Source organism: Lagenorhynchus albirostris, chromosome 2 (assembly GCF_949774975.1).
Source record: "Lagenorhynchus albirostris chromosome 2, mLagAlb1.1, whole genome shotgun sequence".
Taxonomy (NCBI): Eukaryota; Metazoa; Chordata; class Mammalia; order Artiodactyla; family Delphinidae; genus Lagenorhynchus; species Lagenorhynchus albirostris.
This window is the reverse complement of record NC_083096.1, coordinates 51,569,192-51,594,013: the sequence shown is the minus strand read 5'-3', so window position 1 is coordinate 51,594,013 and position 24,822 is coordinate 51,569,192. Positions and strand designations below refer to the sequence as shown.

The 24,822-nt window shown below is 38.1% G+C and overlaps 1 protein-coding gene and 1 non-coding gene across 4 annotated transcripts in view; both read left to right on the top strand.

Annotated features, from left to right (window-relative positions):
- Positions 1-3,099: 3,099 nt before the first annotated feature.
- RASAL2 (RAS protein activator like 2) overlaps positions 3,100-24,822 on the top strand; it is a 379,074-nt gene continuing 357,351 nt past the window's right edge. For 2 of the 3 annotated variants that reach the window (XM_060132683.1, XM_060132674.1), the window contains exon 1: positions 3,214-3,547. In XM_060132683.1, coding sequence (XP_059988666.1) covers positions 3,346-3,547 — 202 coding nt within the window. In that variant the 5' untranslated portion in view covers positions 3,214-3,345. Of the gene's footprint in view, positions 3,548-24,822 lie in introns of all 3 variants that reach the window. The other variant, XM_060132692.1, reaches the window with a different exon arrangement.
- On the top strand, positions 11,829-11,901 carry TRNAE-UUC (transfer RNA glutamic acid (anticodon UUC)). The gene has a single exon. It is a non-coding gene; the product is annotated as a tRNA-Glu (tRNA).

Sequence of the window (24,822 nt, the reverse complement as noted above, 5' to 3'; positions counted from 1 at the left end):
TCTCTAGTAGGTGTCTTTATTCCCGTCTTGCCCTTAGGTTCTTCATGACTTTTTTTTTTCTTCTTAGATTCCATATATATGTGTTAGCATAAGGTATTTGTTTTTCTCTTTCTGACTTACTTCAATCTGTATGACAGACTCTAGGTCCATCCATCTCACTACAAATAACTCAATTCCGTTTCTTTTTATGGCTGAGTAATATTCCATTGTATATATGTGCCACATCTTCTTTATCCATTCATCTGTTGATGGACACTTAGGTTGCTTCCATGTCCTGGCTATTGTAAATAGAGCTGCAATTAACATTTTGGTACATGACTCTTTTTGAATTATGGTTTTCTCAGGGTATATGCCCAGCAGTAGGATTGCTGGGTCATACGGTAGTTCTATTTTTAGTTTTTTAAGGAACCTCCATACTGTTCTCCATAGTGGCTGTATCAATTTACATTCCCACCAACAGTGCAAGAGGGTTCCCTTTTCTCCACACCCTCTCCAGCATTGTTTCTAGATTTTTTGATGATGGCCATTCTGACTGGTGTGAGATGATATCCCATTGTAGTTTTGATTTGCATTTCTCTAATGATTAATGATGTTGGGCATTCTTTCATGTGCTTGTTGGCAATCTGTATATCTTCTTTGGAGAAATGTCTATTTAGGTCTTCTGCCCATTTTTGGATTGGGTTGTTTGTTTCTTTGATATTGAGCTGCATGAGCTGCTTGTAAATTTTGGAGATTAATCCTTTGTCAGTTGCTTCATTTGCAAATATTTTCTCCCATTCTGAGGGTTGTCTTTTGGTCTTGTTTATGGTTTCCTTTGCTGTGCAAAAGCTTTGAAGTTTCATTAGGTCCCATTTGTTTATTTTTGTTTTTATTTCCATTTCTCTAGCAGGTGGGTCAAAAAGGATCTTGCTGTGATTTATGTCATAGAGTGTTCTGCCTATGTTTTCCTCTAAGAGTTTGATAGTGTCTGGTCTTACATTTAGGTCTTTAATCCATTTTGAGTTTATTTTTGTGTATGGTGTTAGGGAGTGTTCTAATTTCATACTTTTACATGTACCTGTCCAGTTTTCCCAGCACCACTGGCAGGCAGATTCTTAACCACTGGACCACCAGGGAAGTCCCTGACTTCTGTTACCATGACTTCAACAGTAATTTAGTGTAAATAAAAATGCTCTAGCTCTATTCAGTGCAGGGCTCTAAATCTCTAGCTTCAACACTTTCTTTTGTCCAAACACTGAGGGATACGATGGTTAGACTTGGAAGTCTGACTATGGTGTCAGATAGTAAGAAATCAGGGTTCTAGATACTGGAAATGATCACTTCAATACATCACCAAGCCACATATCAACAAGCTTAATCACAAAAGGTTTTTGAGGGAAAGAAGTTGAAGTAACCAATATCACTGAAGCATTGCAGACCTATCTGTATTGGTGGTTGATTTGCCAGGTAACATGGCTGTTCCTCAGTTTTCTCACCTGTTAAACAGGAGGCAGGATGAGATTCTTTCTAAGGTTACTTCCTGTTGTGAAATACTGTTACTCTAAATAACAGTTTAGAGAAAATTACAAAACGCCTCCTCATACCTCTTGATAAGCCCAAACAATACAGAAAACAAAAATGTCCCCTTGTAGACCCGTCTCTTTGTGCCAAGTAGGGAGAAACGGGGGACAAACACTAAACACCGCCCCCAAAAGGAGTTTAAAAACAAAGAACAACGCAATGTATACTTATGGAACCCTTGCTAGGTTTTATGCAGCCATGTTCAAGAAACATTGTTGGAGACCTACTATGTGCAAGACACTGTTTGTTACTTTTCAATTTTAAAATCATAATTATTACTTTTCCAGCAACTCAAATCTGAACTGGTGAATATTGCCTTGGGTGGGCATAAAATTAAACCCAAGGTCAAGGGAGACAGTCTACAGATAGACCAAAAATAAAACGCAAGTGACATCATTAGGGACCTCGGTAAAAAAGCCAACATATTGCACAAAGATCGAAGGCAAAAAAAGAGAAACACGTTTGGTTAATACTAGGCTTTTGAGAGCATTTCATGTGTTTGCGAGGCCCGTCCATCCATCCACACCACACTTCTTAACCATGCTATTCTAAACCGATGACAAATCCAGCTTTAGTGCGGACAGGTCGCAGAGCGTGGTCCCCACACAGTCCACAATCCCAGACCCCGCTGCCAACTCTCCTCTCTGGGAAGGAAGGAAGCTTTTCCCCTAGGGTGACTGTAAAATAAAGCAGCATCTCCAATCTCTCCGTCCAATGAGAAAGAAATGTTGGTCCAAATAAATAAAGACATAAATGCATACATACAAGGAAAAGGGTGGGAAAAGGGGAAAGGGAAGCTCTTTTCCTTTCTTTTTAAATTTCCCGCACCCCTTTTCCACCCCGCCTCTCCACGCCGGCTCCACTTCAAGAAGCAGCTGGGAAGACTGGTAGACCGGGAAACGCACTGCAGGGCGGTGGCGGAGAGGGTATTTGGAAAGTAGGCGGGACTGGCTGGATGAATAACTCGGGGTCCGATTTTTCCTGCCTTCGGCGGCAGTTCCTCCTCCGCTTCGTTACTCTACTGCACACGCGGCTTGGCTCTCGGCCCTCGATTACTCCGGCCTATCACCCTGGGATGCCGCCTGCCGCCGCCACAGCCGCGGCAGCCGGGCTTGTGGGATCCGCCGCGGAGTCGGAGCCGGACCCCGAGCAGCGGCGAGAGCCTTGGCCTGAGAGTTAGAGGGGCGGGCCGGCTCATTCCTGGGGTGGGTGCTGAGGACTGGCGGGCGAGAACCCGGGGCCACCGCCTTCCCCGCCCCCTCACCCAGGGGTGAGGGAGTGGAGACTCGGAGCCCCTGAGGCGGCGGCGGCGGCGGCGGCGGCGGCGGCGGCGGGAGCCGGTCAAAGGGGGCGGCCCCTGGCGGCGACGCCCCCAGCCCAGCCCTGTCTGGCCCCACTCCATCCCCAGCCCCGGCCGGATCGGCCCGCGGGTGACGCCGGCTGGGGCACAGAAAGGCGGCTCCGAGGGGGCGGGCGGGCGAGCCGCCCCTCCCGGGTCTTTCCACGTCCCCTCCCGGGAGGGACCCATACCTGAGCCCGGACCCACCCCCACCCGGGGCCACGCTGGATCCGCCTCCCGGGCTGGGTCCCGCCCGCCGGCTGCAGGTGGGCAGCAGCGCCCGAGCCGCGGGCAGTGGGCGGCGGGGAAGGAGGTGAGCCGCGTCCGCGCCGGCTGCCTCTCGGGTCCTTGCCCCCGCTGCTGCGCTCTCCTCCTCCCCTTCCCGCAGGCAGGGCGCGGAGCTGCGCGCCCGCCCCGCCGCCGCCGCCTTGTCCCTCAGGGGCACCATGGAGCTCTCCCTGTCGTCCGGAGGAGCCGCGGAGGCGCTCTCCTGGCCGGAGATGTTCCCGGGACTGGAGTCCGACTCGCCGCTCCCCCCGGAGGAGCTGGACGCTGTTGTCCCGGTCAGTGGGGCCGTGGCCGGTGGCATGTTGGATCGGATCTTTCTGGAGTCCGTGTGCCAGCAACAGAGCTGGGTCCGGGTGTACGGTAAGGACCAAAGGCCGTCTTAGAGGCTGATGTTTTGTGTCTTTGCTCAGGTTGAAATTCATTCCCTGGTCTCAGTCCTGTTCTCAGTCCCCATTCATCCTGGGTCCGTTTCCCACATCCCTTTTGGTCTGGGGTGCATTTTTGACAAGTTTCTCCAGACTAGGACTTGAGGAGAGAGATGTGACTCAGTATGGTCTTTGGACCTTTTCAGGTACCTGCAGTACATTTAAGGTGGAGTTGGGCTATGTAGACTTAATTCTCAGGTGGTGACTTCAGGGGAAGTGTCAGCTGATCTTCAAGAAGAACACACCGTGAAATCAAATGAATGGCGTTTCACTGCTTTCTCTGGAGTGAGGCAAGGCTGGGAACTAAGATATTATGAAACAGCTTAGCAGAGGTTAAGATAATAAAATAAAAATCAGAAGCATTTATTTGGTGGGAACAGTCTAATTCTATAACCTCTTTCTGAACCTCACTCTCCAAAGGCAAGCATTTAGTCCAAGGGGTGTGGATTGTTTCGGATTGCACTATTGTTTCTGGTGCTCTTTGTAAAGTGACTGGGTTGCTACTCAGCAAGTTAAAAAGTGATGAACACACTAAAACTTTCCCTTTCTGCATTCCTAGTAACCACCTCTTTAATTAAAACTGAATGATGAGATTCTATTAGGGCGAGCCTTGTGGCAGCATTAAAACCATGCTGGTTTTGAAAACCCATAGCCCAAGGATTTATAGCCTGGCATTCAGGACTGAGCTGTGGCTTTCCAAAATATTGAAACGTCAAGGTGTTTATCACTTAGCTCACAGGACTATAAAAGACATTAGTAATGTGACTGAGTATAAGATGGCAAATTTGAAGCACCTGAGATCAACACAATGTTAAGATGTTATCCTGCAGTCATGTGCATCTAAGCCCGTTAGTGATCAAGTACATTATGTTTTGTTTTTTTTTTTTTCATCCTGAACAGGGTATGTGTTTAGTATTCAAGAGTGACTGTGACTTTGAAGTTGTCTTCCTGGATAGTTCAGTTGATTTCAAGACTTTAAGTCTATCACCATGAGAAAGATCATAGAACTGGGAGTCCAGAGATCTGAATTTTGGTCTCAGTTCTTCCACTACATGGCTATGTGATTTGGAGCAGAGCAGGTCACTTTTTTGACGTCTCATTCCTCTTCTGTAAAATGAGTGGATTGGATTAAATAATCTCTTAATGGTCCTTGTAGTTCTAAAAATCCATCAATTTTTATAACCAATTCTTAATTGTATTTTGCTGGATGTTTATAAATGTTTCTTGATGTTATTTTAATTAACTGAAAGAATTAAAGCAAAGAAGTGGGAGATGATGCAAGGTCACCCAGTTCATTCTCAGCAGATTAAAAACTTTAGTGCCTGATTTTTCCACCCACCTGCTGTTCCTACTTAGCCGATGGTTTATAACAAAGATTGGTGGGAATCTGAAATTGAGCTTGAATTAGAGTATATTGTGGTTACAACTTTTTCCTATTCTATCCTTTCTGTCCTTATACACTTCTTTTGCATATTGTTTTTTATATGAAGTTAGAGATAGGGCCTTGTTAACTGCAAGAATATGTATATATGACAATTCAGTATTTCAGTGTCAAACGATTCTGTCTGGATTTTCTAGACTTAGTATTAACTACCTTCTTTGCATATAACTCATAAACCTATGCGCTTGTTTTTGTAGTCCATTCCTAGGGCTAGGTTTGTGTGTATATTCTTAAATATATATTCTCTCTCACACACACATATATAGTGTGCATTTCAAAGCCAATTTGCAGACTTTCTACTGCATTGTAACTTTTTTGTCTTCCCTATCAATTAACCAGAAGTTTTATTTACTGTTTAGTACTGCTACTTTCCTTCCTCTAAGGCAGCTCATCTTGGGTACTACTTTATTGTCTTTAGTTTGATGTAAATATTCCAAAACTATCTGAATGACTCTTGGCTTTTCTATGTCCTTAGCTAGTTTTTAAGTTGCCTGTTGTATAGCTCTTTGAAAAGCTTTGAAGTAAAAAAAATAGAATGTAGAAAATCAATTTGGAAAACAGTTCGTTTTGGTTTTCTTGTTTATTTGTTTTGTGTGTTCAAAATCCTGATTGTTTTGGAACATCAAGGTTCTTTTACACAATTGAAAGAGACTTTGATGAGTGTACTCAAACGTTTTTTAAAGAAATCCAGAAACTAGTCTAGAGCATGCAACTGGGGGTTGAGAACCTGGGTTTTCATTCTGGCCTTGCCACAAATTGTTGTTTAACTTTGGGCAAGTAATTTTAAGTCCATGGGTCTAGGTTTCTACATAAAATGTGGAATCTGGAGTAATTGTATCTATGGTACATTTTAGTTTGAGTTTTCTGATTCTATGGCCTACCCTATTATTTAACCTACAACTTTGCCTCCCAATTCCACCCTGACTCTTGGGGCCAGGCATCAAGCAAGCCTTTAATACATTTAAATCATGACTATCAGGATTCTGGGGAGCACTTTTATCAAAAGATCAATGAACTGAGTTTTGAAAGAAGGAATGTTGAGGGCAGATGTATATTTGTTTGGAATGTTTTCACAAGATAGGAAGGTGGGAATGGGGATCTCAGATCTAGCTCATTCAGTTTTGAGACCTAACCTAGAATAGACCTGTGGGTTTTAAAGATAAGATGCAAAGTAAGGAGCTGTATTAAGTGCTCCTGGCTTCTGGCTATGGTTTATATCCTCTTCAATATACTTAAGGTTTGAAATCAGTATGCAAACGAACAAGAAGAACAGAAGTAACCCCTCTCCCCAAATATCTTAACAGAAACTTTTATTTTATTTATTTACTTACAGAAACTTTTGGAAACAATATTTTATTAGTTTGCCTCACAAAATTTGAAGACTGGGCACTGTTTTGAGTTTGCTGCTGATAGGTCTGGCTCTTTGGTGGATTATACCTATATTCAGAGTTGTGTGTATTGTCATGATTACAAACTTTTTGGAATATGTCCAGAGCTTTATAATATGTAGACCTATATTTAGAACACAAACAAATGCACATTTTTGAGACACAGCCAAGAGAAAATAGTTATGCTGTGCTATTCTTCATTTTCTTTTAGTTGCAAAGTGTTTCATTTGTTTTATTCCAATATTATTATAAGTTGTGCCCATGCCCGTCAAGACTATAATATTTTTGACACCAGGGAATCTGTCTTGTTTATCTCTGTATTCCTATCTTGCCACTCCCTTCATTGTCACAGTGTCTAGCAGATCGATGCCTCCCCCACGGTAAGTCAGTGTGTGCTGAATGTTGATCCATCTGTCCTTTGACCATCCAGATCTCAACCTGACTGACTGTATGGGTGGTAGAGTAGCTTAAACAAAGGCATGCCACAAACAGCTAAATATGGATGCAGAATCCAAGAGCATCAAATGCAGAACATTTTTCAGATATTTATAGCCTCAAAGTGAAGTCAATTGGCTGAAAAAGCTCAGCAGCCCAGCAAAAGGAAACGGGAACGGCAAAGCCAGCCTCACTGTCTCTGCTTTCTGGTAAACAATGAGGACGTTAAAATTAACTACTTTACCATGAATGGATGGTGAGTGAAGGGCACTATTTGGGGGAAATTAAAGATACCAGTCTCCAGCAGTGCCCGCATTGGAGCTCTGCACCCATCAGTACAACAGATCTGCAGGTGTATGCACAGATGTGCTTTTAAATAGCTAGAGGGGAAATATAGTTCTCATGATGAAGTGATCACCAAGAAACCATATTGTTTTTAATTATAATAGTATGGGCAGGACTTATCTAAAATATTCAGTTAATAAAATAACATCAACATTATTGCCTACCATTAAGCTAATATATAGCTCATTGTTTATTAATGATTGATAGGGACCTCCTGGAAAATTTCTAAAGGCTGGTACTATTTCAGCAAGCAGAAGAAAAAGGAAATTAATCATACTGCATCAAATATAATACAATTCTAGAAATATGGCAATGGGAATTTGGTAAGAATTTCTCATGAACTGGTTATGAGTTGACGGGGCAGAAGTCTTATCTGGTTATAGTAAGTAATATTGCTTATACTTCATAAATTAAAACAAAGGATGATTTAATTAAAAAAGTATATTTTATTGCATTTTTAGAGAACATGTTTCTATGTTTACTTAAAATGTTGCAACCAGTAACAAGTCCAGGAAGTTATTTTATTTTGGTCTAGTATGAATTAGTTATGACTAACTCACTGGCCTTATACAGAAAGTTCTTAGCATAATTCACTTTGAATATTCTCAGCAACTCATTCTTTTTTTTAAAAAAATACTTATTATTTTTTAAATTAATTAATTTTATTTTTGGCTGCATTGGGTCTTCGTTATTGCACGTGGACTTTCTCTAGTTGCGGCGAGCGGGGGCTACTCTTCGTTGCGGTGCGCGGGCTACTCATTGCGATGGCTTCTCTTGTTGCGGAGCACGGGCTCTAGGTGTGCGGGCTTCAGTAGTTGTAGCATGTGGTCTTCAGTAGTTGTGGCTCGCAGGCTCTAGAATGCAGGCTCAGTAGTGGCACACTGGCTTAGTTGCTCCGCAGCATGTGAGATCTTCCCAGACCAGGGCTTGAACCCATGTCCTCTGCATTGGCAGACGGATTCTTAACCACTGTGTCACCAGGGAAGTCCCGCAAATCACTCATTCTTACACGTCTTATATATGCACCCCATGACTCCTGTTTTGTGGTAACATGTAGATAAGTGAAATTGCTCAACCAAGACTAGAAGTTTTATGTGCTCTAGCTAATTGATTGCCAGAAGAAAATCAGTGACTATGTATTCAGTATATCCCAAAACATGTTCATGTTACTTAAGTGTTTTAATTTCCTCAAATACTATTAATTGAACTTTTACAAATGAGTATTAATGTTTTAGGAATCCTTGGGATCTTAAGCTTGAGTTCAGTACTCAAGGATGGGGACTTCCCTGGCGGTCCAGTGGCTAAGGCTTCAGGCTCCCAATGCAGGGGGCCCAGGTTCAATCCCTGGTCGGGAACTAGATCCTGCACTACACAGCTAAAGATCCCACATGCGGCAACTAAGACCCAGCACAGCCAAATAAATAAATAGATATTAAAAAAATATATTTAAGCCCATTCATTAAAAAAGAAATACTCAAGGATGACTTTGAGTGTTGACACATCATTTTCCCATAATCTCCAATACATTTTATACACAGTAGGAGTAGACAGTTCTCCACTGAAATTAAAGAGAACTTCCAAGAAGGCCTAGGTATATACTGTTTATTTTAAATTATATTGATTTCAAATAGCCCTCCTTTTTTTCCTTCAAGAGAAAATTTATGTATCTCATTTAAATTATGTATTCTACTAATGTTTTAGATGGTGGACAATTTCCTTTACAACATCTTAGTATTTTTCTACCCTCTATCATGTTGGTTTATTGCTATTTCATTTTCAGAGAACGAAAATACTTTTGCAGAATAGAAACTATACATCCACAATCCCTTGTCCAAAACTGTTTCGATTAGAGTGTTTCAAAATTCAAAACTTCTGATTTTAGAAAATATGGTATATATAGTGATATAACCCCCCTAGTGGTGTGTGGAGCAACATCAGTCATGTTAATAGTTCTGCAATTAAACAAATGGACATTCATGCTAAGTATTGTTTAACACTATACATAGCATGGTGTCAGTGCAGGTCAGATTTTACTGCTAGAGAAGTTATGAAAAAAGAGTGTTCAGAGCTTTTTGGGTTTAGGAATTGCCGGTATGGAATTGAGGATCTGTACAAATTCTCTGATGTAAATAATATGAAGTTCTAGATTGCCCCTGTTTATCTGAGAATAGTTTGTTTATAAGGATTGCCTTTATCTTCTTCAGATAATAAGATTCAGTGTATGCACTTTAAAAAATGATGTACAGGGCTTCCCTGATGGCGCAGTGGTTGAGAATCCGCCTGCCGATGCAAGGCACAGGGGTTCGTGCCCCGGTCCGGGAAGATCCCACATGCTGCGGAGCGGCTGGGCCCGTGAGGCATGGCCGCTGAGCCTGCGCGTCCGGAGCCTGTGCTCCGCAACGGGAGAGGCCACGACAATGAGAGGCCCGCGTACCGCAAAAAAAAAAAAAAAAAAAAAAAAGATGTACAGTTGTATCCTATTTATGATGAATGAAATAAAATTTTCTGATTTGCTAAGGAAAACAAAAGGGATTCATATGACAAAGTAGGCTTTACTGAGATTACTGAAGAAATGGTAGCAAGGCAGTGGTTTCTTACACTTTGTTTTATTAGAAAGAAGGATAAGGTAAATTGAAGTGGATGGTTTATGTAATTGTTTTTAGCAGTTGCTCTCTGGAGTAGCACAAAGTGATTTGATCACCTTTTAAGTAGGTGAACCACAAAAAAGCATTGAACTAATGACTGAGTTAATCCAGAAAAAATTCAGCTGTCTGCTCCCTTGTCCCACCCTATTGGAATAACTTTTAAGTAACTAGAGAGGTGTTCGGTCTTGTTAACCAGGAGGAGGAGTTTGAAGTGTGCTGAGGGCACTCCGCCCTTGGCACAGGGATAATTGCTCTCTGATGTTTGTTTCTTCCCAAAGGCTATCAAGTGCTTCTCAAGACCTGTTGGTAGAGAACCTTTTACAAGTTTAATGTAGCTGGTTTTCTTGTGGAAGGCAGCCATCAAGAAGTACATGATATGTAAATAGTAGGGAAAAAAAGATGTCCTGAGGCCCAGCTCAATGGGGTTGGAGGGAATACGGTAAACAAAAGAAATAAAAATTGAGCCCTTGAAAGCAAGCATGACAAAACTTCATTTGCTGCCCTGTGACATAGAAGTTATCATCTTCCTATCTCTATCAGCAGGGTTCAGGTGTTAGGAGTCTTGAGTTTTACCTTCCCTTACTCAATGTAGTTACATTAATTGGTTGTCTGTGGCCACTTTGCTCATAAGGGTCCAGTTTAGATCCTGATTGCATTCTTATTCCCCCATAAATTGTCTTCAACTTGGCTCAAGTTCTGTTCATGTTGTGTCATTTACAGTAGGCTTTCTAAAAGTATCCCCTCCCTGCTCATAAGTCTAAGACATTGGTAACACTTGCAGATACTGTTTGGAAGAGTGAAAATTTAGAGAGGAAAAATTTAACATGAGGCAAGAAAACAGAGTTCAGAAGAATAGTGTGAAGAGTTAAAAAGTGTAAAAAGTTGATAGTCCTAAATATTTTTCAAAATAATCTTTTAAGTTTCCTCATTAAGTAAACTGACTCAGGAAATTTAGCTTATTCCCAAAATTGGAGACAAATTCCACAGTTTGTCAGGATTAGAACTCTTAACCTCAGATTCCTCAGCCTCCTGTTATAGCTTCTAGATCTTACTGCTTTCCCTTAGGGAGATGGCCTTTCAAAGCTGAAGGTCAGTGAGAAATACCAGATTGTTAGTTTCACAGTCTTTAAGGGAAATGCTGGAAGTACCATTACCTAGGTAACAGAAAACAAAAACGGTCAAAACATCCAGAAAGTAGGAGGATGAGAATAATCTCATAGTGATCCTTAGGAGGTAGATTAGAGGACAGATTAGATCTTTTCCTAAATTCTTTATTCTGCCATTGGAGTGATGTTTTGAGGAAATTTGAATGTTTCATTTATGATCCTTAGAATCCTGGATAATCCTTAGTAGCTTTATACCTCCCTTTTAATTTCTAACCTCTCTGATTCATATTATTAAAAATTTAATACTATTTTCCTAATTATGAATGTAATCCATGCTTAATGTAAAGAATTTGAATTATAGGAAAAGCCAAAGAAAATTAAAATCAGCTATAATTCCACCTCTTAGAGATAATTCTTCCTTTAATATTTTATTCCAGTTTTTTCTGTGTACAGATATACTTGTTTGTACATATTTGGTATCATACTGCATCTATTTTATATCCTGCCTTTTTCTAATAGCATATTTTCTTATGGCTTTGAAAATCTTTAAAATTTTTTCAAATATATTTTTATTTTTAAATGTAATTTTAAAAATAGGAAATACATTTCCTTCTTTCAGAATTCAAAAGGTATAAAAGGATATGTCATGAGGTCTCTCTCACCCCTCCTCCCCACCCCTCACTTGCCATCTGGCAGGCAATCATTTCCCTCCCACACAATGAATAAATGTTGGAAATTTTTGTGTATGCTTCCATACCTATTCCAGGCATATAGAAATAGATAGATAGATAGGTAAAAACTCTGCCAAGAGTGGGATCCAAGAAATGTAGTTTAAAAAAATTCAGGGTTTGGGAATTCCCTGGTGGTCCAGTGGTTAGGACTCTGCACTTTCATTGCCGAGGTCACAGGTTCAATCCCTGGTCAGGGAACTAAGATCCCGCATGGCCAAAAAAAAAAAAAAAAAAGGCTGGGTCATTTTTTTGTGAGGTTAATGAAGTGACTGGAACAAACCCCCAAAGGAAGTTGGTTGGGTGTTCTGGGGGTCTGGAGCCAGTTGTTAATTGCTTAGTATCTGAATTGATAGTATCATAGTTTTTACTGTGTATATGCTTTTTTCTCCTTTTTTACAGAATTGTTAACCCATTATAGGAATTGATCTGGAGTTTGTGTTATTCCTCCCTCGCATCTCCCCTCCACACACACTTATTAATATATCTTGGATATATTTTCCTGTCCATTTATAAAGTGGTTCCTCATTCTTTTTATGGCTGCATGATGCTTGGATGAATCATAATTTATTAAACCAATCCCCACATTTTGCTGGTGCAAGTGATAGTGCATGAATAATCTTGGATATAAGCCATTTTGCTTGTGTATATCTATAACAAAAATTCATGGAATTGCTAGGTCAAAGATAGATGTATTTGTAATTTTGAAAGATATTCCCAAATTGCTCTTCTTAGGGCTTGTACCTATTTATATTTCTCCAGCAAGGTATGAGAATGCCCATCTCCCCGTACATAGGGAATTATCAAGGATTTTTAATGTGACAATCTAAAAAATTAGTCTTAGTTTAATTTTATTCTTTCAAATCTTATATTACGTGTGATTGAATATCTTACAGAGCCATTTAAATATACCTTTTATTGTGACTGTACATATCTTTTGCCCATTTTTATTGGGTTGTTGGATCTTTTTCTTAGTCATTTGCAGGAACTTTTAGTATATTAAGAGCCCTTTGTCTGCCATGAGTTGCCGGTATTTTCATTTATCTTTTTTTTTCTTTTCCTCTATGAGGAAATTATTTTTATGCAGTTGAATGTATCAATCTTCTTCTTCTTCTTCTTCTTCTTCTTCCTTTTTTTTTTTTTGCCACACTGCGTGGCATGCAAGATCTTAGTTCCCTGACCAGGGATTGAACCTGTGTCCCTGCAGTGGAAGCGCAGATTCTTAACCACTGGACTGCCAAGGAAGTCCCGAATGTATCAATCTTATGGCTTTTTGGTTTTATGTCCTAGTTAGAATGGCCTTTCCTATTCTGAGGTTATAAAATAATAATGGTTTGTCTAGTACTTTCTTGTTTTTATTTTTACATTTAAACCTTTGATCCATTTAGAATTCATCCTGGTATAAAGTATGAGATACAGATACAATTTCACTTTTAGAAAGATGGCTTTCCAGTTATCCTAGCACCATTTATTGAATAATTAATTTTTCCCCACTGATTTAAGATGACTCCTTTATCTTTCATTAGATTGCCATATACATTTTGATTTATTTCAAGATTTTCTATTATGTTCTGTTGGTCTGTCTATGTTCATGTGCCAGTATCACACAGCTTTATTACTGAGGCTTATATGAAAATATAATTTGTTAATGACTAATTGAACGTAACTGATTTAACCATTATCCTATTTTAAACATTAACATTTTTCAAAAATTTTATATTAGCAGTCTATTGATTCTCTTTGTGCATAAGTCTTTGAACTTCTGTTTCCTTAGGCTGAATTCCTAGAAGAGTATGTTTTTAAAGGCCTGAGACTTAGTGCCAAATTTGTGTGACCTTCTTGGAAAGCAGTTCTTGCCACGAGTATATGAAAGTATGGCTCATAATTTTAAGTCCTACTTCTGTATTGCTACTTTCAACATATTGAAGTATGTTTGTATAGATTTCATGTAGTGCCTTAAACGTTATTTAGCACATGTTAAATGTGCTCAGAGTTCTAATGTTTATAAGACTGACCTTCAAAACTGAGTGTTTTTCCTCAATGGTACTCCCTTTGATTAATGGCATATTTCCAGGTGAATGAGGGGAGCATGAGTATAGAGTCAAAGCAGTTGGTGGGCTAAAGGTCAAATCCATGACCGTGGCCTTATTTATACTACGTTAGACTCTCCAACTGAAATGACCTGACACAGATGCATAATGTTCTAGATACTCTAAGAAGAACATAGTTGGCGGCTTTCATCTCAGCTGATCGTGTCCTCCTTCTACTCTTTGTTTCTCAGAGTATTAGAAGGAATTGACATCAGTGATTTGAATATAGGTTCATTTAGTTTTAGCTGGATGAATGACTGAGGTGTATACCTTATATAGCACTGTGTTAATGCTGAGTTTTTAGCGTGGGATTCATTTAGGTATGTTCTAGGGAAGTTTATAATGTCAAAGCCAAATTTGAGGAATGGCAACAAGAACTAACATTAATGACAAAAGTAATTTAAAATATTTTCTTCAAAAAAAAGGGCAGGAATAGGAATTGTTTTGAAAAAGCGTAGTTTGTATAGACCATTAAGCAGTTAACCAAATTTTCTTTTTTTTTTTTTAAGGACTTAATTTTTTTTAGAGCAGATGTAGTTTCACAGCAAAACGAGAGGAAGATAACAGATTTCCCATATATCCCCAGTTCCCACACATACATAGCCTCCCCCATTATCAACATCCCCAATCAGACTGGCACATTTATTACAGTTGATGAACCTACATTAACACATCATTTTTACCCAAAGTCTACATTAGGGTTTACTCTTGGTGTTGTACATTCTGTGGGTTTGCACAAATGTAAAATGACATGTATCCACCATTATGGACCATACAGAGTATTTTCACTGCTTTAAAAACCCTCTGTGCTCTGTCTGTTCATCTCTTCTTACCCACTACCCAGCTAACTCCTGGAAACCACTGATGTTTTTACTGCCTCTGTAGTTTTGCCTTTTCCAAAATGCTATATAGTTGAAATCATACCCAAATTTTCTTTTATCCATTAGTCATTTGTTTAGCATGTAATAGGAGCACACTTAGAAAGGAACAAAGTAGCTTAACTTTTAATAGTGACATAGAGCAGTTTGAGTGAAATGAAGAATCCTGTATCCAGTTAATATTGTGGAAGTTTGTAGGAGATTTTGTTTGATTTAAATTTGGGCAGGATATACTATATAAGTATCTTGTTCCCATGATTTCCTTAGGCTTGACTCTACAATTTTCTATGTATTTGTAGATTTCAAGAATACTCCCGAGTGAGGAAACCCAAGGTCTTTCTAGTGCACGTTCCTATTTTGAAATGGGCCAGTTTTGCCCAGTGGTTGGTGATTAGCCTGTATCAATGAACCTGAAAAAGATGTCCAGCATAGTAGCTACCAACTAAAAAAAGACGTGGTTCAAATCTAAAAAATGACTCTACTCTTAGTATTTTCTGGCTTCATAAAGACTTCATAGTAGTTTTCATTTTTAGAGAAATGAAGATTTATTTGCTAATTTTTGAATCTTGTTTGATAACATGGTTAAGAAAGAACAATATCATATGTGGTGATTCCTATTGAAATAGAAAGATTCTCTAGAGGATTTAATATGGCCATATTTCTTGTTGTTTTATTCAGGTCAGAAAGTCCTAAGTCATTCTTTTTCAAGCACCCCCTAAATCAGTTTGAGGAAATTTTTAGTTACTTGCACTTTTAGGTTATGTTTTTGATGTACATCTTGATTGTCATACCTTGAGAAATAGTCCTGTTACCTTGTGAAGCCGGTAATCTTTCTTTGCCTGTAGCATAACTGGCAATGATAATGTTTCACTTATATAACCAGTAATGTTATTCCATTTACCTGTGAGCATATTCTATAAAATGATACCTTTTTACAAAGTTGCTTTTTTTCTACAGTCTGAAAATACCCTGTATTTTTTTCAATAAATTTATGAAAAATGATAAGTCTTTTCTCCATTTTATTGGGAAGTAATCATGTAAAGTTAGTGATTTAAAGATTCTTGGTGAAGTTATATTGGAATCTGAGTAAGATTGGAACTGAGTTACAATCCAGTACTTTTTTGGGAAAAATTATCCCATCTCTGTTATCCAAGTTCATAGTTACTGTTTCCAGTTTAATATAGTTGTGTTAAAATATATCACGAGCTATTTTTTATAAATTAAAAAAATATATTTATTTATTTGGTTGTGCTGGGTCTTAGTTGCAGTAGGCGGGCTCCTTAGTTGCGGCTCGAGGGGTCCTTAGTTGTGTCATGTGAACTCTTAGTTGCAGCATGCATGTGGGATCTAGTTCCCTGACCAGGGATTGAACCTGGGCCCACTGCATTGGGAGCGTGGAGTCTTAACCACTGCGCCACCAGGGAAGTCCCTATCACGAGTTATCAAAGTAGCATCTTTATGCTTTTCTAAGTTCTCTTAGAATTTAGCAGTATGTCTTATCCTAGCTTCTCTGCCTTTTTTGGAGCCTTGTAGGTAAGAATGGGTATTGAGTTCTTTATTGGTGAACTGAAGGAATAAAAGTGAGGATGCTAGAGAGAGTAACCAATTCACTGTACAATTCAGTGACATTAAATATATTCACAAAGTTGTGTAACCCTCACCACTATCTATACCCACTTTTGAGAAACTGCCACTTTTCCACAACATCTGCACCTTTTTACATTCCTACCAGCATTGCACAGGGTTACAATTTCTCCACATCCTTGCCTACACTTGTTATTTTCCTTTCTTTTTTATTAAAGCCATCCTAGTCAGTGAGAAGTGATATCTCACTGTGGTTTTTTTTTTTAATTAATTATTTTATTTATTTGGCTGCATCGGGTCTTAGTTGCAGCACGTGGGATCTTTGTTGCGGTGCGCAGACTTCTCTCTAGTTGTGGTGTTTGGGCTCCAGAGCACTCTGGCTCTGTAGTTGTGGCACGTGGGCTCTCTAGTTGTGGTGTGCAGGCTCCAGAGCACCAGGGCTCAGTAGTTGTGCCATGTAGGCTCTCTAGTTGTGGCACATGGGCTCAGTAGTTGTGGCGTGCGGGCTTAGTTGCCCCACGGTATGTGGGATCTCAGTTCCCTGACCAGGGATGGAACCCGCATCCCCTGCATTCCCACGAGGGAAGTACCCTTATTGTGGTTTTGATTTTCATTTCCGTCATGATGAGTGATGCCGTGCATCTTTTCATGGGCTTATTGGCCATTTGTATATGTTTTTTGGAGAAATGTCTATTCAAATCCTTCTTTTATATTAATTCTTAGTAGATATATTTGTATTTTTCAAATTATCAGTGATAAGTGTTAATTATCCTATATAGTAATCTTAACTCTAATAACAGTGACAATCATAAGCATGATTATAACAACAACAATAATGTAAAACTTCTTGGCTGCTTACCATGAGCCAGGCACAGTTCGAGGTTCTTTAGGCCTATTAATTTATTTAATCTTCATAACTACCCTATGAGGTAGATGCTATTATTAACCTCATTTTATAGATGAGGGATCAGAGGCGTAGACATATAAAGGAACTTGGCCAAGGTTATGGAGCAAGTAAGTGGCTAGTGTGAGATTTGAACTCAGGCAGTTCAGTCTTGAGTCTGTGTTCTTAACTACTGTATAATTTCGTTTCTCATATATAAGAACCTTAAACTCTTATTATAAAAAGCATTCACTGTGATATTTGTTAATTTGAACCTTGAAGTTTACCTATGTGTTTTATACAGCACCGTAACTATAAAATAATGACATTTGATGTGCTGGATATGCTTTGGATGTCATGATGCTATTGAACATCTTCGTAGAGGTGTCCAAGTTTTATTAACTGTAGACAACATGAGGAAGCTGTATGTGGGTGAGTGGTGTGAATATTTCTATATTTAAAAAAGGTTACACAAAGTCTATTTGTGATCTAAAATTTATGTATTTTTAGCAGTAATACAAAATATAAAAATAGTGTTTTTTCCCCAATAATGCCTTTGTCAGCCTATTATTGATGTTTGACCAAGCCAGTGAGAATACTGAAATTTAAGAGACCACACATGGGCTTCCCTGGTGGCGCAGTGGTTGAGAGTCCGCCTGCCGATGCAGGGGACACGGGTTCGCGCCCCGGTCCAGGAAGATCCCACATGCCACGGAGCGGCTGGGCCCGTGAGCCATGGTCGCTGAGCCTGCGCGTCCGGAGCCTGTGCTCCGCAACAGGAGAGGCCGCAACAGTGAGAGGCCCGCGTACCGCAAAAAAAAAAAAAAAAAAATAAGAGACCACACGATCATAAGAACCATGAAACATATTCATCTGGGGGCATAGCTTTATTCTAGGATTTACACTTCAAGTGCCCCTCCCCTTTGATATCAGAAATTCTGAAAAGAGAATCCACTTTCATAGAGCCAGGGAAACCCAAGCATTGATCAGAGCTTGGCCATATAAGAGACATTTTAGGATATTTTTAGAATTCACATGTTCTTTTCCAAAAGCCCAGGAACACTGGCCTCTCATCATTCCTGATTTGTTTTATCTTAGTTCCTCTTGAACCTGGTTATCTTTATGGTGCATATGCTTTGTAGTTTAAACATATCCTAAGGTTTGTATTTCAAGGACTCAGAAACTTAAAGCATGATTTAAACACAGCAAACTGTGAACCAGTTCTGAAATTTAACTTTCCTACTAATGAATTGCAGTTCTTCAAAATCTGTGATTCTTTGAGTTATGGGCATTATAGCAGTGGGAAGTGAGTTATAGTGTTACATTCTGATCTAATTCATACGTCTTAAAAAAACCAATTTGATATAATATATTTGACATACAACAAACTAACATATTTAAAGTATAATTTGATATGTTTTGGAATATATAAATAACTATGAAACCATCACCACAATCAAGAAAATGGACGTCTATTTCCTCTAAAAATTTCCTTGCATCCCTTTGTAATCTTCCTGCTCAATCCCCACCACCGCATCACCAGACAACCACTAAACTGCTTTTTGTTTTTAATGGGTTAGTTTGGATTTTCAAGAACTTTATATAAATGAAGTCATATAACATACACTTACTTCTAGTCTGGCTTCTGTCATTCAGCACATTTTGAGATTCATCCATGTTGTGGCATGTATCAACAGTTAATTTATTTGTATTATCTAGTAGTATGCCACTGTAGATATTCCATGATTATTTATCAGTTCACCTTTTGTTGAACATTTGGGTTGTTTCCAGTTTTTTGGCTATGACAAATAAAGCTTCTGTGAACATTTGCGTTCAAGTCTTTGTATAGACATATACTTTTATTTCTCTTGGGCAGATACCTAAGAGTAGAATGACTGGGTCATATGGTAGGTTTATGTTTAACATTTTAAGAAACTGCCATAACTGTTGTCCTAAGTGCTTGTGTCATTTTACCACCAGCAGGATATGACAGTTCCAGTTTTACTGCCTTACCAACACTTGGTATGGTCAGTCTTTTTAATTTAAGCCCTTGTAGGAGATGTGTAGCAATATCCAAAGTGGTCTTAATTTGCATTTTTCCGATGACTAGTAATGTTGAGCATCTTTTCGTATGCTTATCAGACATCTGTCTTCTTTAGTGAAATGTCAAATCAAATCTTTTGTCCATTTTTAAATTGGGTTTGTCAATGGACAACAGGTCCTGCTGTATAGCACAGGGAACTGTATTCAATGTCCTGGAATAAACCATAATGGAAAAGAATATAAAAAAGAGTATATATATGTCTAACTGAGTCACTTTGCTGTGTAGCAGAAATTAACACAACTTTTAAATCAACTATACTTCAGTAAAAAAATAGATTGGGTGTGCCTTATTGAGTTTATATAAGTTGTTTCTGTATTCTGGATACAAGTCATTAATCAGATATGTGATTTGCAGTTGCTTTTTCCCGTTCTGTGACTTACCTAATCATACTCTTAACACTGTCTTCAAAGAATAGTAGTTCTTAATTTTGATGAATATTTTCTTTTCCTTTTGTGGATTGTGCTTTTCATATTTTACATAAGAAAGTTTTGTCTAGTCCAAGGTTGTAAAGATTTTCTCCTGTGTTTTCTTCTAAAAGTTTTATAATTTCAGGTCTGTGATCCATTTTGATTTTATTTTTGTCTATAGTGCAAAATAAGGATTGAGATTTACTTTTAAAAATATGGATATCTAATTGTTCGTGCACCATTTGTTGAAAAGACTGTTTTTTCTGCACTCAAATGCTTTTGTACCTTTGTTGAAGATCAAATATACATGGGGGTTTACATCTGGTCTTTGGTATATTCTGTCTTTCTACTGTCTATCCTGATTCACAAGCGTACTATTTTGATTACTATAGATTTCTAGTAAGTTTTGAAGTCAGGTATAAATCCTCTAACTTTGTTTTTCTTTTTTCAAAGTTATTTAAGCTATTCTAGATCATTTCCATGCCTGAATGAATTTTAGACTCATCTTGTCAATTTTATACAGAAAGCCTGCTGGGATTTTGATTGTTGTTGTGTTGAATCTATAGATCAATTTGGGGAGAATTAATATTTTAATAATATTAATAACAGTACATCTCTGTATTTTGTCTTTTAAAATTTTTCTCTGCAAAGCCTTCAGTGTGCAGGTCTTGCACATCTTTTGTTAGATTTACCCCTAAGTATATTACAATTTTTGATGATGTTGTAGATAGTATATTAAAAAAATTAGTTTCTAATTATTTGTTGCTAGTATATAGAACTATAATAGATTTTTGCATTCTATCCTGCAGCCTTGCTAAATTCACTTGTTATTTTTAGTGGGTATTTTGTAGATTCTATTAGGTTTTTTATACAGAGGATCATATATAATGTCTGTAAATAAAGAATGTTACTTCTTTTCGGATCAGGATGCCTTTTATTAGCTTTTCTTGCCTGATTACACTGGCTAGAATCTCCAGGATAACGTTTAATAGAAGTGGTGAGAGCAGACATCCTTGACTTCCTGATCTTAAAAGGAAAGCTTTCAGTCTTTTACTGTTTAAGTGTGATGTTAGCTTTAAGTTTGTGTTTTCGTAGATGCCCTTACCAATTTTAAGACATCCCTTTCTATTTCTATTCTTGATAGTTTTTTTTCAGTCAGTAATGGATGTTGTCAAATGCATTTTCTGCATCTATTGGGATGATCATATAGTTTTTCTTTTTTAGTCTAATAATAATTACAATTTTTTTTTTTTTTTTGGCTGTGAGACTTGGGGGATCTTAGTTCCCTGACCAGGGATTGAACCCGGGCCACCACAAGTGAAAGCACCAAGTCCTAACCACTGGACCGCCAGGGAATTCCCTAATTACACTGATTTTTGAGCCTTAAACCAACTTGCCATTCTTGCATAAACCCTTTGATGTATTATCTTTTTATATGTTGCTTGATTTGTTTGATTCGATTTGCTAAAATTATGTTAAAGAATTTTGTATCTATATTCTTGGAGGAATATTGGTGTGTAGTTTTCTTGTGTTATTTCTCTGGCTTAGGTTTTAGAATGTGCTGACATCATAGTATGTGTTGTGTAAAGTATTTCTTTCTTTTTTGATTTTCTGGAAGAGTTTGTGTACAATTGGTATTATTTCTTCTTTGTACTTTTGGTACAATTCATCAGAGAAGCCATCTGGACCTGGACTTTTCTTTGTGGGAAGATCACTTCAAATTCAATTCCTTAATAAATATAAGGTCATTTAGGTTATTCATTTCTTCTTGATGAACTTTTGTTGTTTGTGTGTTTGAAGGATTATGTCCATTTTGTCTAAGTTGTCAAATTTATCAGAATAAAATTGTTTATGATATTTCCTTATCCATTTAATGATTTCAGAATCTTTAATGATGTTACCTCTCTCATTCCTGATATTGTAAATTTGTGTCTTCTCTATTTTATCCTCCATCAGTCTGGTAGGTTTAAGTTTATCAAATTTATTGGTCTAAGAACAGCTTTTGGTTTCATTGTCTTTTTTCTATTTTTTCTTCTTTCAAATTTTACTGATTTCTGTTCTGATCTTTATTATTTCCTTTCTTCTGTCTACTTTGGGTTTCATTTGTTATCCCTTTGCTAGTTTCTTAATGTAGAAGCTGAGACCATTGATTTGCAACTTTTCTTTTCTAAGAAAGGCATTTCTATGCTGTAAATGTTCCTCTAAGTACTGCATTAGTTCCATTCCCACACATATGGGATATTTCATTTAGTTCAAAATAATTTTTCATTTTTCCTTTGGTATCATCTTTGACTCATGGGCTTATAGAAGTTCATATAGTTTCCAAATATTTGAGGATTTTCCAGGTATCTTTTTGTTACTAATTTCTAATTTGTGGTCAGGGTATACTTTGTATGATTTGAATCCTTTTACATTAACTGAGACTTGTTTTATGGCCCAGAATATAGCGTGCACTTAAATGTGTATTTTGCTGTCGTGGAGTGGAGTGTTTTATAAATATCTATTAGGTCTAGTTGGTTAATAGTGTTGTGCAAATCTATATTCTTCTTGATTTGCTATCAATTATTGACAGATTTGTTGAAGTCTTTGGTATAATTGTGGATTTGTCTAATTTTCTCTGCAGTTCTATCAGGTTTTTTTTTTTTTTTGGCTGCATTGAGTCTTTGTTGCTGCGTGTGGGCTTTCTCTAGTGGCAGTGAGTGGGGGCTACTCTTCGTTGTGATGCGCGGGCTTCTCATTGAGGTGGCTTCTCTTGTTGCAGAACATGGGCCCTAGGCACACGGGCTTCAGTAGCTGTGGATCATGGGCTCAGTAGTTGTGGCTCACGGGCTCTAGAGCACAGGCTCAGTAGTTGTGGCACATGGGCTTAGTTGCTCCATAGCATGTGGGATCTTCCTGGACCAGGGCTTGAACCTGTGTTTCCTGCATTGGCAGGCAGATTCTTTTTTTTTTAATCTTTAAGATTGTGTTTATTTTTTTAAACAGCTTTATTGGAGCATAATTGCTTTACAATGGTGTGTTAGTTTCTGCTTTATAACAAAGTGAATCAGCTATACATATACATATATCCCCATATCTCTTTCCTCTTGCATCTCCCTCCCACCCTCCCTATCCCACCCCTTTAGGTGGTCACAAAGCACTGAGCTGATCTCCCTGTACTATGAGGCTGCTTCCCACTAGCTATCTGTTTTACGTTTGGTAGTGTATATATGTCCATGCCACTCTCTCACCTCGTCCCAGCTTACCCTTCCTTCTCCCCGTGTCCTCAAGTCGATTCTCTATGTTTGTGTCTTTATTCCTGTCCTGCCCCTAGGTTCTTCAGAACCTTTTTTTTTTTCTTTAGATTCCATATATATGTGCTAGCATACGGTATTTGTTTTTCTCTTTCTGACTTACTTCACTCTGTATGACATACTCTAGGTCCATCCACGTCACTACAGATAACTCAATTTCATTTCTTTTTATGTCTGAGCAATATTCCATTGTATATATGTGCCACATCTTCTTTATCCATTTATCTGTCGATGGACACTTAGGTTCCTTCCATGTCCTGGCTGTTGTAAATAGAGCTGCAATGAACATTGTGGCACATGACTCTTTTTGAATTATGGCTTTCTCAGGGTATATGCCCAGTAGTGGGATTGCTGGGTCATATGGTAGTTCTATTTTTAGTTTTTTAAGGAACCTCCATACTGTTCTCCATAGTGGCTGTATCAATTTACATTCTCACCAACAGTGCAAGAGGGTTCCCTTTTCTCCACACCCTCTCCAGCATTTATTGTTTGTAGATTTTTTGATGATGGGGCAGGTGAATTCTTAACCACTGCACCACCAGGCAAGTCCCTCTATCAGGTTTTGTTTCGTGTATTTTGAAGCTTTGTTATTAGGAGCATAAACATTTAGGTGTGTTATGTCCTCCTGATGAAGACATAATATCATTATGTATTTTATTGTTATGAAATTTTCATCTTTATCACTCGTGATATTCTTTGTTCTGGAATCTATTTTATCTGATTTTAATATAGCCACTCTAGCTTTCTTGTGACTTGTGTTAGCATGGAATACCTTTTTCCATCCTTTTACTTCTAACCCACTTGTCTCTTTAAAAAGTGGGTTTCTTGTAAGCAGCATGTAGTTGAGTCTTGATCTTTTATCCAGCCTTTCAGTTGGGGTATTTGGACTACTTATATTTAATATGATTGTACTTAATTATTTATATTTAATGTGATTGGTTAGGTTTAAATTGAGTGGTTGGGTTTAAATCTATTATCTTACTATTTATGTTTTATTTGTCATCTGTTCTTTTCTCTCTTTTACTCTTTTAATGCTTTTTGAAATAAATATGTATTTTTTATGATTCAATTTTCTATTTTGTTTCACTTTAGTGATTGCTTTATAGTTTATAGTATACATCTTTTAACTTATAATAGTCTACCTTCAAGTGATATTACACTACTTCATGTATAGTATAAGAACCTTATAACATTATACTTACAATTCTTCCTTTCTGGCTTTTGTGCTATTGTTGTCATACATTTTACTTCTACTTATAAACCCCACAAAAATATTGTTTTTGCTTCAGTCTTTTAAAAAGATTTATATAATATGGGAAAATAATAATTTTAGTTGTTTCAGACAGAAGGGTAAATCTGGTCCTTGTTAATCTTGACTGATAGAAGTCCCCCCATATCTGGTTTGGACCTGAATGATAACATGTCCTGGAGCAAATTAGCAGTGTTCTTCTTTTCTTTCTGCAGTTTCAAATCTGGTGTTTCAAATCATACCTCTTCAGGGAGGTATGACCTTGAGCTATTGAAGCTTTGACAAGTCGGGTTTCTTTAGTGCCTTATAGTTATTTAAAGTCAGTGCTCCAACGAGGTCACTGTATCTCCTTAGTGCAGTGTCACCCATATAGCCATCTGACTCAACACAATAAAAAACCTTCATATCTACTTTAAATTCCTCCAGATATGCTGCAAACTATTAATGGCATAAGCCCTGACTACAAATTTCATAGCACACCTCTTCCTGTAAATGGTGGAGTGGAAGTTGGGAATGTTTACCTGACCTGAATAAATCAATGAAATACTTTTTTTCTTTTCTGAAGGTGCTATTTTTGGCAAGCAAAGTCAGTTTTTCCACGTTTAGACTAAACTTCCTAATCTTCTTACTAGCA